The sequence below is a fragment of the Triticum urartu genome, chromosome 1A, assembly GCF_056163025.1.
Source record: "Triticum urartu cultivar PI428250 chromosome 1A, HENAU_Tu73, whole genome shotgun sequence".
Taxonomy (NCBI): domain Eukaryota; kingdom Viridiplantae; phylum Streptophyta; class Magnoliopsida; order Poales; family Poaceae; genus Triticum; species Triticum urartu.
In genome coordinates this window covers 526,336,217-526,352,184 of record NC_141873.1, presented here as the reverse complement: position 1 = coordinate 526,352,184, position 15,968 = coordinate 526,336,217, and the positions used below count along the sequence as shown (strand labels likewise).

Sequence of the window (15,968 nt, the reverse complement as noted above, 5' to 3'; positions counted from 1 at the left end):
TTTTTATAAAAAACAAATTCTTCATAAACTCACACATATACCCCTTGGTGTTTTCTAGTCTCTTTTACTCTGTTTTGAGGAGAAAAAAGATCGAAACTAGAATTTGCCGCAAAAATTTGCAGGGGCACGCACCTGCCCAGCCCAGCCCAGCTGCACGATTGCATCGCGATCTGCAAATTCACTGGATTCCGCACGAGGGTACAACATATTTTAACTTTTAGTTTCTCAAACTCACTGATTTTGGTCTTCACTGGTACCAAGTTTCAGAACTTGAAACCTGGTGAAGTTTTTAAAAAATCATCAAAGCCAATACGAAAGCGATCTTACTTGAAAGCTTATCGCAAGAAACACGAATATCCATGCCACAAATCCTAGTGTGGTTTCTGAAACTTGCTGATTTGGTTTTTGCTCGTATCAAGTTTCAGAATTTCAAACTTGGTGAAATTTTAAAAACCCATCGAATCCTACTCAAAAGTGGTCTTATTTGAAAGCCCTCGGCACAAGAAACACGGATATCCATACTCCTATGGCGTTCACTCAGTTTAAAGGATACAAAAGATTCAAAATTGAAACCCAAAAAATGGGGTCGGTGCCCTGCAGCTGCATGCCACAAATTCTCTCTCAAATTTGACGCCTTATTCTATGTGGATAGGTTCGCTTTACTACGGCAAAGCGAATAGAGAAAACAGTAAATAACTTGCAAACACGGTAGTGACATTTCACTTGCTCAGCCTTCTAGCAAATAACTTGCTCGTAAAGAAATGCTACTGTAGTTTTTTTTTTCAAATTTAGGAGCATAGCTCCCTAATTTCATTTCATGAAAAATGGAACTGATAAATACAGAACAACTGTCTCAGCTGACCCATCAAAATAAAGGTTCAGCAAAGCTTGTAAAACATCACGCCACATGCTTAATCTGAAAAACAGCATGTGAAAGCCAAAGAACCACAATATCTGGAAACAAGTACGACTTATTACAGCCAAAAGACAAGTAGTAATCCTCTGATATTACAGGCTACAGGACTGGACGACAAAAACTATAGAGGACTCTCTGTCATAAACTAGCAATCCTGAGAATCATCGGCGCCACCCCTTCTTTCTGCTGATTTTCTTTTAAAATGCTATGACGATTATATTTCATACTCCGTAGTTATAAAGGAGTATCAATTGTTTCATGCCAGTGGTTAAGATCTCGTCAAAAGAAGAAGGAAATCTGTCATGCTAACTTTGTATTGTATACGAAATTAAGCTACCCGTGCGGGCACTCATGATCATTAGCAGGGAATGTCCGCAGGCTAAATTGCCCTGCAAGGAGGGCAACAGTCAGTGCTACAATTGCTGCCTCCTCGTGTCAGCTCGCCTGCTTACAGGAGACAAAGCTCGACAATGTGGACAAGTTTGTGGCTGCCTTCCTTGGGGCAACAGACTAAAAAAATTCGCACAGTGCCCAGCGAACGGGACTAGAGGAGGGATACTCTTACTTTGGGATGATAGTGTGGTCGATGTCTCCGGGGTAACAACCTCGACTTATTGCCTCTCGGCCATGGTTCGGATTCGCGCGACTGACGTGTGCTTCTCACTCACCTCCGTCTACGGGCCCACCGATCACTCATGCAAAGATGTGTTCTTCACCGAGCTTGTCGCCCAAAAGCCTTCGCCGGGTGTGGCATGGCTTGCTGTTGGGGACTTCAATCAAATTTACCGGGCTAGAGACAAAAACAAGAGAAATGTGAACCTGAGTAGGATCAACCGGTTTCGTTCTACGCTTCAATCTTGCGAGCTCAAGGAAATCCACCTCCAAAATAGGCGCTTCACCTGGAGTAATGAGAGGGAGAATCCGACCCTCTGCAAGCTAGACTCCTTCTTTTGCAATGCAGCTTGGGATGCAACATTCAACACGCATGTGCTTCATGCTTTGTCGTCTTCGCTCTCCGATCATTGCCCCCTACTACTAGCGGATGACAAGGGTCCTAGGAGGCCACGGTCTTTCAAATTTGAGAATTTCTGGGTATCCTTGCCCGGCTTCAACGAAGTGGTTCAAAAGGCTTGGGACGAGCGGGTGGACCACACAGAGCCTTATCAAATCCTTCATCACAAGCTAAAGAAAACAGCGCTTCGTCTCATGGAGTGGAGCAAGAGGTTGTTCTCCAGGGCAAAGGTCCAGTTTCACGCGGCCCTTCTTGTGATTCTCCGCCTTGACATTGCTCAAGAGGAGAGGCCCCTCTCTGCCGAGGAGCGAGACCTCCGCTCTAGGCTCAAGCGGAGGGTGATTAGTTTGGCGGTGCTTGAGAGGGCTAGGAAGAGCCAATGCGCTAGGATTACAAATTTGAAAGAGGGTGATGCAAACACAAAATTCTTCCACCGCCGCATAAATGCACGAAGACGGAAAAATCACATCCATCGGATCAAGCACGGGCATGGTTGGGTAACCGGGCACGAGGAAAAGGAGGAGATCATTCATGGCCACTTCTCCGAGGTCATGGGTAGAGGGGGCTCGAGCAACATGGATTTTAACTGGGAGGAGCTTGGCACCGAGCCCCATGCTTTGCACGACCTTGCTGATACAATCACCGAGGAGGAGGTTTGGGCGGCCATAAAGGATATGCCTTGTGATAAGGCGCCCGGTCCGGATGGCTTCACAGGCACTTTTTTTAAAAAGTGTTGAGGAGTTATCAAGTATGATATTATGAGGGTTATCCAACGCTTCGATTCCCTACACACCTCCAACCTGCAATGGCTCAACTCTGCCAATGTTGTTCTCTTACCCAAAAATGAGGGTGCGGAAGGCATTTCTGACTATAGGCCCATTAGCCTCATCCATGCCATCGCCAAAATCATTGCAAAGATTCTATCGCTCCGGTTAGCCCCCCACATGGACGACCTCATCTCCAACGCCCAAAGTGCATTCATCAAAAGGAGAAGCATTCATGACAACTTCATGTACGTTCGGAGTTTTCCGAGGCGGCTCCACAAGAGCAAGACCCCCGTCCTTCTTTTCAAGCTTGACATTAAAAAGGCTTTTGACTCGGTCAAGTGGGGTTATATTCTTGACCTTCTTCAACGACTGGGGTTCCCTCCCAAATTTCGTGATTGGATTGCCGCGCTTCTATCCTCATCATCCTCGCGCATCATGCTTAACGGATTGCCCGGCCCCCCTATCAGGCACGGCCAGGGGTTTCGATAGGGGGACCCCCTCTTGCCCCTCTTATTCGTCCTCGCAATTGACCCCCTGCACCAGATTCTTGACTTGGCCACTCGGAAAGGTCTCCTTCATAAAATTCGTGGACGTGGGTCTTTCATGCGAACTTCACTATATGCGGATGATGCGGCGGTTTTTGTGGCTCCAGTCAAGAGGGACATTGACAACCTCGCCTCGATCACGAGATGCTTTGGAGAGGTGACGGGTCTTCGCACAAACTTTCAGAAAAGCTCGGTTGTGCCTATCCGATGCAATCACCTTAATCTCGAGCACATCTTGAAAGCGTGCCAGCAGCTCGGGCGTCTTTCCCCATGAAATATCTTGGTCTACCGCTCTCTGTGTGGCAACTAAAGAGGGTGGATTTCCAATATCTTGAAGACAAGGCAGCCGGCAAATTGGTCACTTGGGAAGGTCAGGATATCACCACCATCGGCCGCACGGCCCTCGTCAAGTCGGTCATTTCATCTCAAGCGGTGTTCTCCATCACGCCGCTAATTGTTCCGTCAAGCACTCTTGATAGCCTTAACAAGCTTGAGAGGGCCTTCCTTTGGTCCGGCTCGGACAAGACGACCGGGGCCAAGTGCAAGGTAAATTGGGAAACGGTTTGTCGACCAAAGGAATATGGGGGTTTAGGAGTGCTCAACACCGACAAATTTGCTCGTGCTCTACGTCTTCGATGGCTTTGGTATGAATGGAAGGAACCTCACAAGTCATGGGTGGGTTTTGGCAACCCTTGCACCGACGACGACCGCGAGTTCTTCTATGCCTCTACTACTATCATCATTGGGGATGGTGCCAAAACGCCTTTTTGGGATTCCCCTTGGCTCCTAGGACGCAAGCCAAAGGATATTGCACCGCTTATCTTTGACCCTTCGAGGAGAAAAAAATGGAAGGTGTGGGAGGCCCTCAATGGGAATGCATGGATCCTCAAGATCAAGCCTGACACCATAATATCCATCGGCCACATCCGGGAATTTTTCACCTTATGGATGCTTGTGCACGATTTCCACCTTAACGAGCAGATCAAAGATGATATTATTTGGAAGCACTCCAATGATGGGATCTACACAGCGTCAACAGCGTACAAAGCTCAATTTCTTGGCTTGGTTCTATCCCCCATGGATCTCATGGTTTGGAAAGTATGGGCACCTCCAAAAGTGAAGTTTTTTGCTTGGTTGGCATTACAAAATAGAATTTGGACCGCCGACCGGTTGGAAAAGCGTGGTTGGGCAAACTGTGGCCTTTGCCAGCTATGTAAAAGAGAACAAGAAACGGGTGCACATCTCTTCTTCAAGTGTCGGTACACACTTAGGCTCTGGAGATCAATCATTCAGAAGCTTGGTCTTGCTCACATGGACACCTCCAATTGGCACCTTGCGGACTCCGTCAATGAATGGTGGGATAAGAGAATTGACAATCAGAACCCCAATAGACAAGCCATGGCCTCCCTCACTATGCTTGTGTCTTGGACTATTTGGAACGAACGAAATGCTCGGGTGTTCCGACACAAGTGTGCGCCGCCGCCCATTCTCCTTAACATCATCCTAGAGGAGGCCAAGCTTTGGGTTACCGCGGGTGCTAAAAAGTTAGGGCTAATTATTCCGTGTGAGTAATTGTCATGCCGTGTATGTGGGTCACCTGTAACACTCTAAACTCTCTTCTTATTCAATGGATGAGGCAAATCTTATGCCTCCGTTTCGAAAAAAAATGATCATTAGACATGCACAATGGACTCACTCACTCACTAACGCAGACGCACGCAGCCTACTAAATTCAGATTTATGATTGCACACATATATAGTCCCTTTGTTCGTTCCTAGTGTAGTAGTGTTGATACATGGAAAATCATAATGGAACTAGTTCCTTTTCCGGTCATCGTTGATGGCAACATTCTCGATGTTTATGCACCAGCTGAGGATGTAATTAAGGAGTAGGTTTTCGGGAGCATCCTAGATCTTTTTCTGTTCATCAAAACATGCTATGTGCATCACTTTTATTCTTTCAACAAAGAACATTGGTTCGCAAAAACATACACGAACAATTCCGTAGCTTGGCTAGAATTGAACCAAGAATAACCAAAGGAAAAAAAAAAGGCACGCAGCAAAAGTATCGCCAAATTTTACAACATGAACTCGCTTGCAGGTTGAAGCAAACCATTGAGGTCGAGTGATCCGTCACCATGCATGCACGTACGTCCGCAGTTGCTGTACTGCTCCACTTATTAGTAGTGATTGATCGCGCGGCAGTTTTTCCTGATCTGGCCCTGGTAGCCGGCCTTGACCTCGATGCCGGCCATCTTCACCATGGCCTTCTCGAACCTGTCCTCCCACCACCCGGGGATTTTGGCGTTCTCCACCACCATCCTTGCCGTCTCCGCCGACGTCATGAGCGCCGCGTCGGAGGTGAAGAGCACCGTGTGCGACAGCACGTTCTTGTAGTACTGCCTGTCCAGCTTGTTGGGTGTCACCACGTCCTGCATCACCGTCGGGTCATTACCGCCCGGCGTAGCGTCGGCCGGGCACTGGCCCCTCAGGAACGCGGCGAGGCCGCCGTTGATGTCAGAGGGGGTGTTGAGGCGGTCGGAGACGAAGGACGAGCAGTGGGAACGCCCGATGGTGTGCGCGCCGGAGAGGACGACCAGGTCCTCCGCGTTGAGGCCCTTGATGACGAAGCTAGCGACGAGGTCGCTGAGGTTGGACGTCGGCGGGACCAGGAACTTGAGCGGCTCGGAGGCGTTGGAGAAGGTGCCGTCGCGGCGGCCGGCCGGCATCTGGAAGTTTACTTTGCCCCTGCTGAGGATGCAGGACGCGTCACGGGCCGCAAAGGCGACGATGTCTGCACAGGAGACGACGCCTGGGCAGGCCGCCTCGAGGGCGTCTTTGATGGCGTCAATCAGCTCGAAGCCGCGCAGGGTAGGGTCGTTCGGCGGGCTGAGTTTCTCAGGCGTCGGGCTGAATGGGGTCGGGTCCAGAAGGACGGAAGCATCACAGCCCTAATCATCATCAAGTCAATGAGATTAATAAAATCTGGCTAATCGGTTGTATATACTATATATGTTTGTAAATTGGTTTCTTGCAGTGCCCGTACCTCGACGAAACAGTCGTGGAAGAGCATGCGGATCATGGCGGCGCCATTGCCGGGGTTCTGGGAGATGGCCTGCTCCATGACGCCCTTGACGACGGCCTCCGCCTGGGGGCACTTGTCGTGGTAGTAGCCGATCTCCAGTGGCCAGAAAGGGCTGGCCTGGCACCCCACAGCGAGGAGCAGCAAGGCACAAGCCACCAAAACGTGTGGCTTTGCCGCAACGGCCGCCATTTCTATTTCTTGGAAGTTAGCTAGCTTGCTTGCTTGCTTGACTAAGATTGGAAATAGGAAGAGTGATCAAATCTGAGAAGTGCTCGATCGGTGCTGGTCTGTTGCTATAGCTCGAGCAGCAAGCTACTTATATAGGTGGCCGAGCTTAGGATACATACATAGGTCGGCATGTATGCTTATAATTTACAATGATTATCATGGCTTCATTGGAACGTTACTGCACCGGTAGTTGGCACCAATTCGTTCCCACACCCAGTGGCGCGAAAATTAATCAAAGGGCGTCTTCGGTAATGATATGATACACAAATATTATTTATTTAATTATTTTGCGAATGATACACAAATATTTGGTAGTAACCAACAGCTAGCAGCTCACTAACCCTGATGGTTACATGCGGTTGACTCGGCTGATGTATGAACCGGTCATACGCATAAGCTGGAGCTAGTTATTTCGTAGTAATAGCGAGATTGAGCAGCTGATTGATGTATAGCCAGCTCCGTGTTTCTTTCTTCACCGTGCCAGTTGCAGATGGGAACGTACGCCTGGTTTTCCGGTCGTTGAGAGGTCAGGTTAATTTTAAGAACGTTTCGTCTGTGCGAATAAATATACTTCTTCAAATCCGTTAGGGCTTTTAGCGCGAGAAACGAATAAATATACTTCCAACACGAGAAATTTCCACTTCATTTGAGGGCACGCGCGCGGGCGTCAGCTTTCCTCGCAAAAAAAGAATGTGAAAGAAATGCAGTATGAGCTTTTGGCAGGTGAGACGTACTACTTACGTACGCTCCAGGAAGCGTCGTACCCTTTAATTGCGTCGTCTCTTTGACCAGTTCATTTGTCACGTCTGATCATTAGCTAGCTTTTAGTTAGCTGACACGTTAAAGCTAACCTGACGTGCATATCATTCGTAATTTATACGAGGGCTGAGGGCTGTGACAACCCGCGTGCGAACCGGCCGACAGTTAGCGTGTGGAATGCAAACTCTTTTTTTTTCCTCAAAACATGAAGCAGAAGAAAAGGGCTACATAACATACCGTGAGACTGTTGATGTGATACTTCGTTTGCCGATGATGTTGAAGCCACTTGTAGTATAGCACTGCAGCTAGCGAAGATGATCAAAATGTCAACATTGCTACTTATAGTCCCCGCAAAAAAAAACATTACTTCTTATAGTATATGTGCCTTGAAAGATTTCAATCTCTGAACACACGACTCGTTTAGTAAACTCCGTTGCAGCTTGTGATCTAGCCATCTAGGTAATAAGCCGTTGTTTAAGTTTGTACGTGAATGGTTGCAACATAATGGTTTTGTTGACATGGTGTCCAAAGAGTGGTGAGATGAGCAGCAACGATCCACGTCTATGCAGATTTGGCGAAATAAAGTTCACATGGCCGTATGTTATTTTTAGGATGGGCAAAAAACACTAGTGACAAAGATAAGGAGTAGAAGTGCCTTCTCCATATCATTGATGAATTGGGCAAGAAATTTGCGGAATGATGGTGAAATTTCCCACAACCGAGATTCAAACAACTCATGGGAAAATCTTCTCTCGAGGAGGAGACCTATTGGCAACCCCCATGGCTAATATCAATCATTATGGTTGGTGGCCGTGGGTGGCTGCGGTTTCCCCAAGAGACTGACTGAAAGAGATCAGCTCAATGATAACGCTGGTCCTTCGGTTCATCTGGCTGACGGGCTAGAATATAACAAATGGGTATTTGACCAGATCGCTTCAAAGCCGAAGGAGGTGGTACGCCATATAATGGTTGAGCCATCCCTTTGGAGGATTGCGAAATCGCATGGAGAAGGACATGAGTGTACTCATTGATGTAATAGTTGGCGGTGTGATGCTGGGCGTCGGACTGTGGCGCTTTCAGATAGCCTTGTAACTCTCTCAACATATTTCTCTCTTAATGAAAAGACACACAACTCTCGTGAGTGTTCTTGGAGAAAAAATAACACTAGGCATTTCCATATGATCGCTAATGGCGGTAAAACTAGCCATCATGAATGATTTTACAACTCGACTAAGAGGAAGATCTCATTCAAGATGACTTAAAAATAGAAAGTATTGTTGCAAAGTATTGGGATCGAGGGCTAAGGAGTAGAGGGGATGAATAGTCCTATGAAATTTTCCACTCAACTTTTATGGGTTGGCAAATTTTAACTTCAGGCAAAATGGACTAGATTACCAATGAATTTAGCATGCAAGATATCAAGAGTAGTAAGCATCGAAGAAGCAACAATCTTGCAAGTAATGAGGGGGTAGGGTTTAGAAAATTCAAACACTTGTGACATGAGGATTTCTCCCATAGTTCTAATAGTTGGTGCTATCTTACGTCCATGTTGATGAAGGCTTCAAACCAAATGGTTCTAGGATCTAAGGATCCCGATTGTGTCACCCTCCAACAACCCGCACTTGGCTATCTTTCTTACTTCACAGCACGAGGTTTTAATGCTAAGTTTGATCATACGCTATTAACATGCATGATGTTTAATTCCTATGTGTGTCTTTCATCACATGCTTAAGGGAAAGTATAACTTGGATGAAATTTGTGCACGATATATTAAGGCCACTTGGCATAGAAGATATGATTATTGTTGTCGTGCTACTGGTACAATGTGTGTTATGAAGTTAATGTCTTGATTACACTAATGAATATCAAGCAACTAGTCCTCAATATTTAGATGAATATGTTTTTCTAGACATAAATGGCTTCATCATAATGATCTCGAGGGACCATATGAGTGTACCTTTTATACTTACCCATTATTTGTCCCTTTTTGTTTGATATTCGTATCAGGTTAGGTGGATTGTTCTGGACACTGATGTGGCATATTACTATGATGAGCATGCACGTCAGGACTTGCCACCCTAGCATGTTGCACCACTTGCACCACCGGCGCCCGCGAACTATAACTGGGACATACGGAACACATGGAACTACCAAGGGATAGGTCAAAAAGCCTAATATAGGGGGGAGTATGTACCTCTCTCCCCATATTTTCATTGTTGCACCTTACTTGTTATATTCATGGATAACTATGTGATACATCTCAAACGTATCAATAATTTTTTATTGTTTCGTGATATTATATAATCACTTTTATATACTTCTATAGCAATTTATATTGTTTTTCTACCCTGACCTACTAATTTAGTGCCCGGAGTCAATTCATGTTTTCTACATGTTTTTGGTTCCACGGGAAATCAATATTTAGGAAGGTCAAAATACGATGCCAATTTTAGTGATTTTTTCTGGATGATGAAGGACCCTAGAAGCTTTGGGGGTGGACCAGTCGTGCACTACGGAGGGCACATGGTCAGGTGGCGCGCCACTCAGGCATGTGGGGCCCACAAAACCACTTGAGCTCCGTTCCACCACCATAAATCCCTATAAATAATGAAATCATCCGCTATATTTTTGGAAGAATTTTTCCGCCGCGTAGGTTCCTGTTTCGCGAAAGTCCAATCTGGAGGTCTGTTTTGGAGCTTTGCCGGAGGGGGAATCCATTATCGGAGTATTCTTCATCAACCTTGTTTCCTCCATGATGATGTGTGAGTAGTTTCATTAGGACCTTAGGTTCCATACTAGTAGCTAGATGGTTCTCTCTCTCTTTTGGATCTTCAATATCATGTTCCCGTGTGCTGCCTCACATGGTTGGGATCAATTCAATGTAATCGGCGGTGTGTTTGTTGGGACATGATGAATTGTCACTTTATGATCAGATTGTTCATTGAAATAAATTGAAGCTTTTGTGTTTTTCTTGTTGTATAATTAAATGGCTTTACATGCTCTTTGATTTATCTATCTTCTTTGGCCAAGTTTGATGGATTTTTCTTCAGAAGGAGTGGTGCTTTGTAGTGGGTTCAATATTGCGGTGACCTAACTCAGTGACAATAAGGGCTAAGACATGTATTTTATTGTTGCCACTAAGGATGAAACGATAGGGTTTCATCATATTGATTGATGTCCTCCTATCTACATTATGTCACCTTGCTTATTGCAATGCTCTGTTTCTTGCAAACTTAATACCTTGAGATGCCTGTTGGATAGCGGTTTTGGGTGGAGTGTTAGTAGTAGATGCAGTTGGATTAACGGTATAATTATCACAGATGTAATGCCTATATAAGACTATACCATGAATGGTCATAGTCCTAAATATTGCAATTTAATTGCTGCCCAATTGTAATATGTTTACCATGCCATTTGTCTGTTTTTGAGAGAGATGCGTGGTGAACATATGGCCCCTGGGTGTAATCTCCTTTACTGAATGCTTCTACACAATTGCTACTATTTGTCGTTTTACCTTGCTACTTTCTATCCCTATCACTTATGTTTGATCTTATAACTAGCATGGCAAGGGGATTGACAACCCTCTTGTCGTGTTGGAGGCGAGAGTGTTTGTGTTCTATGTGCAAGTATTGTTGACTTGTCTAGCTTGGGATACTCCTACTAGATCGATAACCTTGGCTCTCTAACTGAGGGAAATATTTGCTACTGCTTTGCTCACCCTTGCTCTTTGGGGAATCCCAACAACTCTCGCGGGGGAAGCACTATATCATGCCTCATGCTTCATCGTTGTGTGGTTATTGATCTTGCTAGTTTGTAGTTTTTGTATTTATTCACATTTCTTTGTTTCTTTTTGCTTCTCTTTTGTTTTTATGCTTTCAAAAACAACAAAAATATTTTCTAGTTTCTTTGAGCTTGTTCTTTGTTTCATTTCTTTCTTACTTCAGAAGTACTATGCAAACGATACTTACTGGCCGATCAATGGACGATGCTTCATCCAGCGGTTCTGCATCATTTTGTCCCATGCATGCATGCTTAGATCAATAGGATTGTGCAAGAAACGGCTGGGCACTGTCGTGTGTGTAGTTGCGCTCTTCTTACTTTTTATTTTATTCTTAGTTGCTTCTTGTGTACCTTTAAAAGGAAAAGCCAAAAAGATTTTATTTGTTCTTTTCTCGTTCTTTTTGGTGTACTCGTTCACATTCAGAAAACAATAATAAAAAATCATGTTCTTGTTTTTTTGGGATTTTTTTGCTAATCATTAAGTACAGAAAAAATGCAATTTTTTTTATTTTGCTTTCTTCACGCTTCTTATGGCTTATGAAATAACAAAAATATTTTCTTTTGTTCTTATTGTCCTTTACCTACTCTATGGTTTTTTTCCTTCCTCTTTGCTTTCTTTTTTCATTTGCTTCTTTTTGGGTCTTATACTTGTTTCCTTTTTGTAACATCCCAAATTTTTAATTTGGAATGTTATACATAGATCATTCATGCATATCATATTTTTCTATATTTCTGCTTTGCGATCCTCGAAATTCTAAGCAACTCAAGGACCCACGGAGAGAGTTTGAATTTCGTTATTTTCATATTTGAGTTTTCTCAAATTTTGAAAAGAGGATCATTTGGTTTTAATAATTTTTCCTCTTCGAAAATATTTCATATTAAAATATATGAGAGGAGATAATATGACTTCTCCAAAATAAATGAAATATTAGAGGAAAATATTTAAAAATCAAAAAGTTATTTTATTTGGATTTTATTGCTATTTATTTGAATTAGGAAAAATATGTGTTTTTCAAAATTACATTAGAGGCCCAAATAAATTTTCACTTTGTCCGCGATATTATTAGAGGACCGTGAAAACTTATTTCAGGATTTTTGGACTCCGTTTAGTATTTATTTTTATTTGTTTTTCCGCATCAGGATTTATTTAAAAAAAATCACCGACCTAACGGGCCGTGTCTGTCCAGGATACTGCGCCTGGAGGCCTTTATAAGCCGCCCGAGCCGGCCGCCCCGATGCCCAAGTCGCGTCGTGGCCCGCCCGCCTAACCCTAGCGCCGCCGCCTCGATCCCAGCGTCGCGTCGCCGCCGGAGGTAGCCGACGCCGCCGCCGCCGTTCTTTTTTTCTTTTCGGTTAACCGTTCATTTTTTTTAGAAACCCTAGATTGGTTTTATTTTTCTAGATCGGTTTTGTTCGGTTTTCCCTCGGTTTAGTTAAATAGCGGACGTTCGTCCGTACATTCGTTTTAACGAACGCTGTTCGTCAGTTAGCCGCAAACAACGAACGTTCATTCGTTAGCATGTTTGTCTTGTTTTATTTTCCAGGGTTTTTCCGCAATTATTTTCGATCGCGATTTCTGCCCTAATCTTCGTTTTAGTTTATCTTTTCGCTCGTTTATCCAAATCAGGTGAAACAAGCGCCTAGATCTTCATCTCGAAGCCCTCTTTCTGTTTAACCAACTTGAACAAGATTTTGGTACTGTAAAATTTGACTTTAGTCCAGATTAGTAATCGGATCTTGTTTCTTTCGTAGTTTGAGTTTCGTTGCTCCGTTTGATTTGATTCTTTTTGCAAACCGGAGTTCTTCAGTTGAACTTTCTGGTTAGATCTTCTTATTCAAAGTTTTCCTCTTGCATCTTTGCTTGATTGCTTATGTATTCTATTGTTTGTTTGTGATAGAATTCCCGGAGTGCGAAGGGTGCTACTACGAGTCTTTAGGATTTGCAGATCGTCAGCAAGGCAAGTAACACATTGAACATACTCTTCATACCCAGTTTTTATGCATTAGTTTTTATGCATTAGTTGCATGACCTCTTCCAGTGGTAGACTAGCATATGTAGGGGATGTAGGATGGTACGGTCTACCCGGGGTTAGAGTTAATGCTTCTGAAAGACTGTGTCTCGGTCATCCGTTTCTCAAACACCATGTAGTGCGAGAAATCCAACGGAGGAGATCGATTCTTGTGGGGAAAAGTGCGCAAACCTCTGTAGAGTGTACAAACTAATCATGGTTAGCCGTGTCCCCGGTTATGGACATCTTGAGTATCTGGTTTTTGGATTATCATATGGATCTCATCACTTTAAATTAATTTGTTGGGTTGATAATTACTTTTAATTCGGATTTAGATGGGGATACCATTCTCAATGTTGTTTCAACTACCATGATAGTTAAATAAAATATATTCCTTTATTGTAGGGAAAAATTGGCTTTTCGCAAAAACATTGTAACCATAAAGCCTCCCCCAGCCATACATGCATGCAGTGATAGCATTTATCTGTTCTTTGCTCTACTGTGTTACTATGCCAGCATATTCCATGTGCTGACCCATTTTCGGCTGCAATGTATCATGTTGCAGACTTTTCAGACAACGAGTAAGGTGCCATAGGTCGGTTGTCGTGTACTCGGCTATGCTGTTGGAGTTGATGGACTCACTTTATCTTCCAAGTCTTTCGTTGTTATCTTATTTAGATGGCCTTAAGCCATATTTATTGTAATAAGTTCTCTTTTGAGACATTCTATGTAATAAGTATGTGATTGCTACTCTGTTATAAATCTTTCGAGTACTGTGTGTGTCAGCATTACCGATCCAGGGATGACACTGAAGCACAGAGACTTGACCGTCTGAGGTTGGGTCGCTACACTTTTGTATTTCTTGAGAAAAAAATCAATAAGATTTATTGTTTCTTTTTGCTTTTCATTTATGTCTTGTGCTTTGAAAAATAGAAAGCCACAAATATATTTGTTGTGTTTGATCATTCTCAAGTGTTGGAATAATGATAAGAGCCAAAAAACTTTGTCTTCTTCTTACAGATTTTGCCTTGCGGGGTAGAGCTCCTAGTACATGTCATGCTGCAATTGCATATTACCTTTTGGAAATTATGAATTTGAGCAAGTAAGCAATAATTATGGCATTTGGTGAGTGACCGTGACAGGAAGGATGGTATAACCATCTTACTTCTCTGATGTGTATGAGTTTACTAATATGATTTCTTTGTAATATGGTACACTTATGTGCAGGCACATTGTGAGGGGTTGGTGTTCTATGCTTTTCTCATGCTAAAATTTTTACCGACTAGAGAATCTTGATGTAGTAAATAAAGGTATCAATTGGACTAAGTCGAATCATAACAAGTGATGCTAATTGATTATTTCCCTTTGTGGTATTGGTAATTGAATTGGCACATGTTCATGGATGTCAAATTATTCAAAAATTTAACCTCCATGGTGTACTACTTGCAACACTCATTTTAAATTATCCAGAATGCATGATAACGATCTCTATGCTCTCTGCTTTGTTGCTCGCAATTTTTATGCTACCTTCACATGTAATAAGCATGAATTTTGCTAGTCCATCCAAATCCTCGAACCAAAATTTATGCCAAAAATAAACCACCATACCTACCTATTCATAACTAAAAAGTCATTCTAAGTAGACTGTAATTGTCATGCCAACTTGTTACTTTTTTGTTGCCTAAGTTCTTGAGGTGTGGGAAGGGTATGTTTCTATGATATTTGTAATGATGGACTGTGAAAAGAAAATAAAAGAGTCATACAAAGAAATTCCAAAAAATATGAGAGATGCAAGTATTGGGGCCATTACAAATTTGTTGTGTTTGCAAAGAAAGGGCATCACAATATTTGCCTCCCTTTGTGAATGGGTTATATTTTCAAAAAAAATGTTGAGCTAATCCATAATCTCTCAAGGACCAATTCAGTAACAACATAGAGTTCAATCTTAGTGTGATATGCATTTTGTAGCAGTTAAGGTTGTATATAATGGTTATGTGATTCTTTCGCTTTCAAATTGATGTACCTAGTCACCACCTTGACTTCATTGATTTCTTGGCACTACTTTATGTTTGCAATGTAGTGTTGTAAGATTCGCAAGATACTCAATTATCACCATATGATATGATTTGCCTCGATGAATTTATGCCTAATGTTACTGCACTATCATTTTCTTGACAGGTTAAAATTTTATCCTGGTGTAAGTATGAGTACTAAGTCCTTACCATTTGCATGTATATTCATATATGGTTGTTATATCCAAAGCATGTTTCAATTCCTGCTATGTTCAAAAAAGTTTTCTTCTATGGCTTCGCATTCCCTAATGAATTGCTTGAGGATAAGCAATAAGCTAAAGTTGTTGAAGCTAATACATCTCAAGTGTATCTACTTTTCTGAACACTTATGCATAGATTATTTTCCTCAAAACTTCCTCTTGCAGATAAAAACTAATCAGTATTGATGATGTTTTCACCAGACATTCTATGGTGTTATCAACTTCTGAAGAAAATTATTGGGGGGGAGGAAACAGTGGAGGCATATGTGCGCCACATGGAGCCCAGGGTACCTGGAGATGGGTGAGGGAGGTGTCAGGGCTCCTAAGCACCCACAGCCCTAAGGCTCCTAAACACGGCTTCTGGGCCCACCCCTAGCTCTCTTTCAAGGACCCCTGGTTATATATTCACTCAGGACCACCCATTGTATTTATCGATGATTTTTTTCTCAAGGCAGAAGTGCTGAAAGGATCAATATGGTTGACTAGAGGGGGGGTGAATAGGCAACTAACAATTTTTAATTTTTCTTTACCAAATTAAACTTTGCATCAAAGTAGGTTGTCTAGATGTGCAACTAGGTGAGCAACCTATATGATG

General features: G+C 43.1%; 1 protein-coding gene across 1 annotated transcript; it reads right to left on the bottom strand.

Annotated features, from left to right (window-relative positions):
- Positions 1-5,156: 5,156 nt before the first annotated feature.
- Positions 5,157-6,634, bottom strand: LOC125528347 (peroxidase 2). Its single transcript, XM_048692823.2, has 2 exons — positions 6,287-6,634; positions 5,157-6,191 (listed from the first exon to the last, which is right to left on the bottom strand). The coding sequence occupies exons 1-2, from the start codon at positions 6,512-6,514 to the stop codon at positions 5,421-5,423; spliced, it is 999 nt and encodes a 332-aa protein (XP_048548780.1). The 5' UTR covers positions 6,515-6,634; the 3' UTR covers positions 5,157-5,420.
- Positions 6,635-15,968: the final 9,334 nt, after the last annotated feature.

Coding starts and splice junctions, on each gene's coding strand:
- LOC125528347 (XM_048692823.2), bottom strand. CDS start 6,514: ATGGCGGCCGTTGCGGCAAAGCCACACGTTTTGGTGGCTTGTGCCTTG. Junction 6,192..6,286: donor TCCACGACTGTTTCGTCGAG/GTACGGGCACTG, acceptor GATGATGATTAG/GGCTGTGATGCTTCCGTCCT.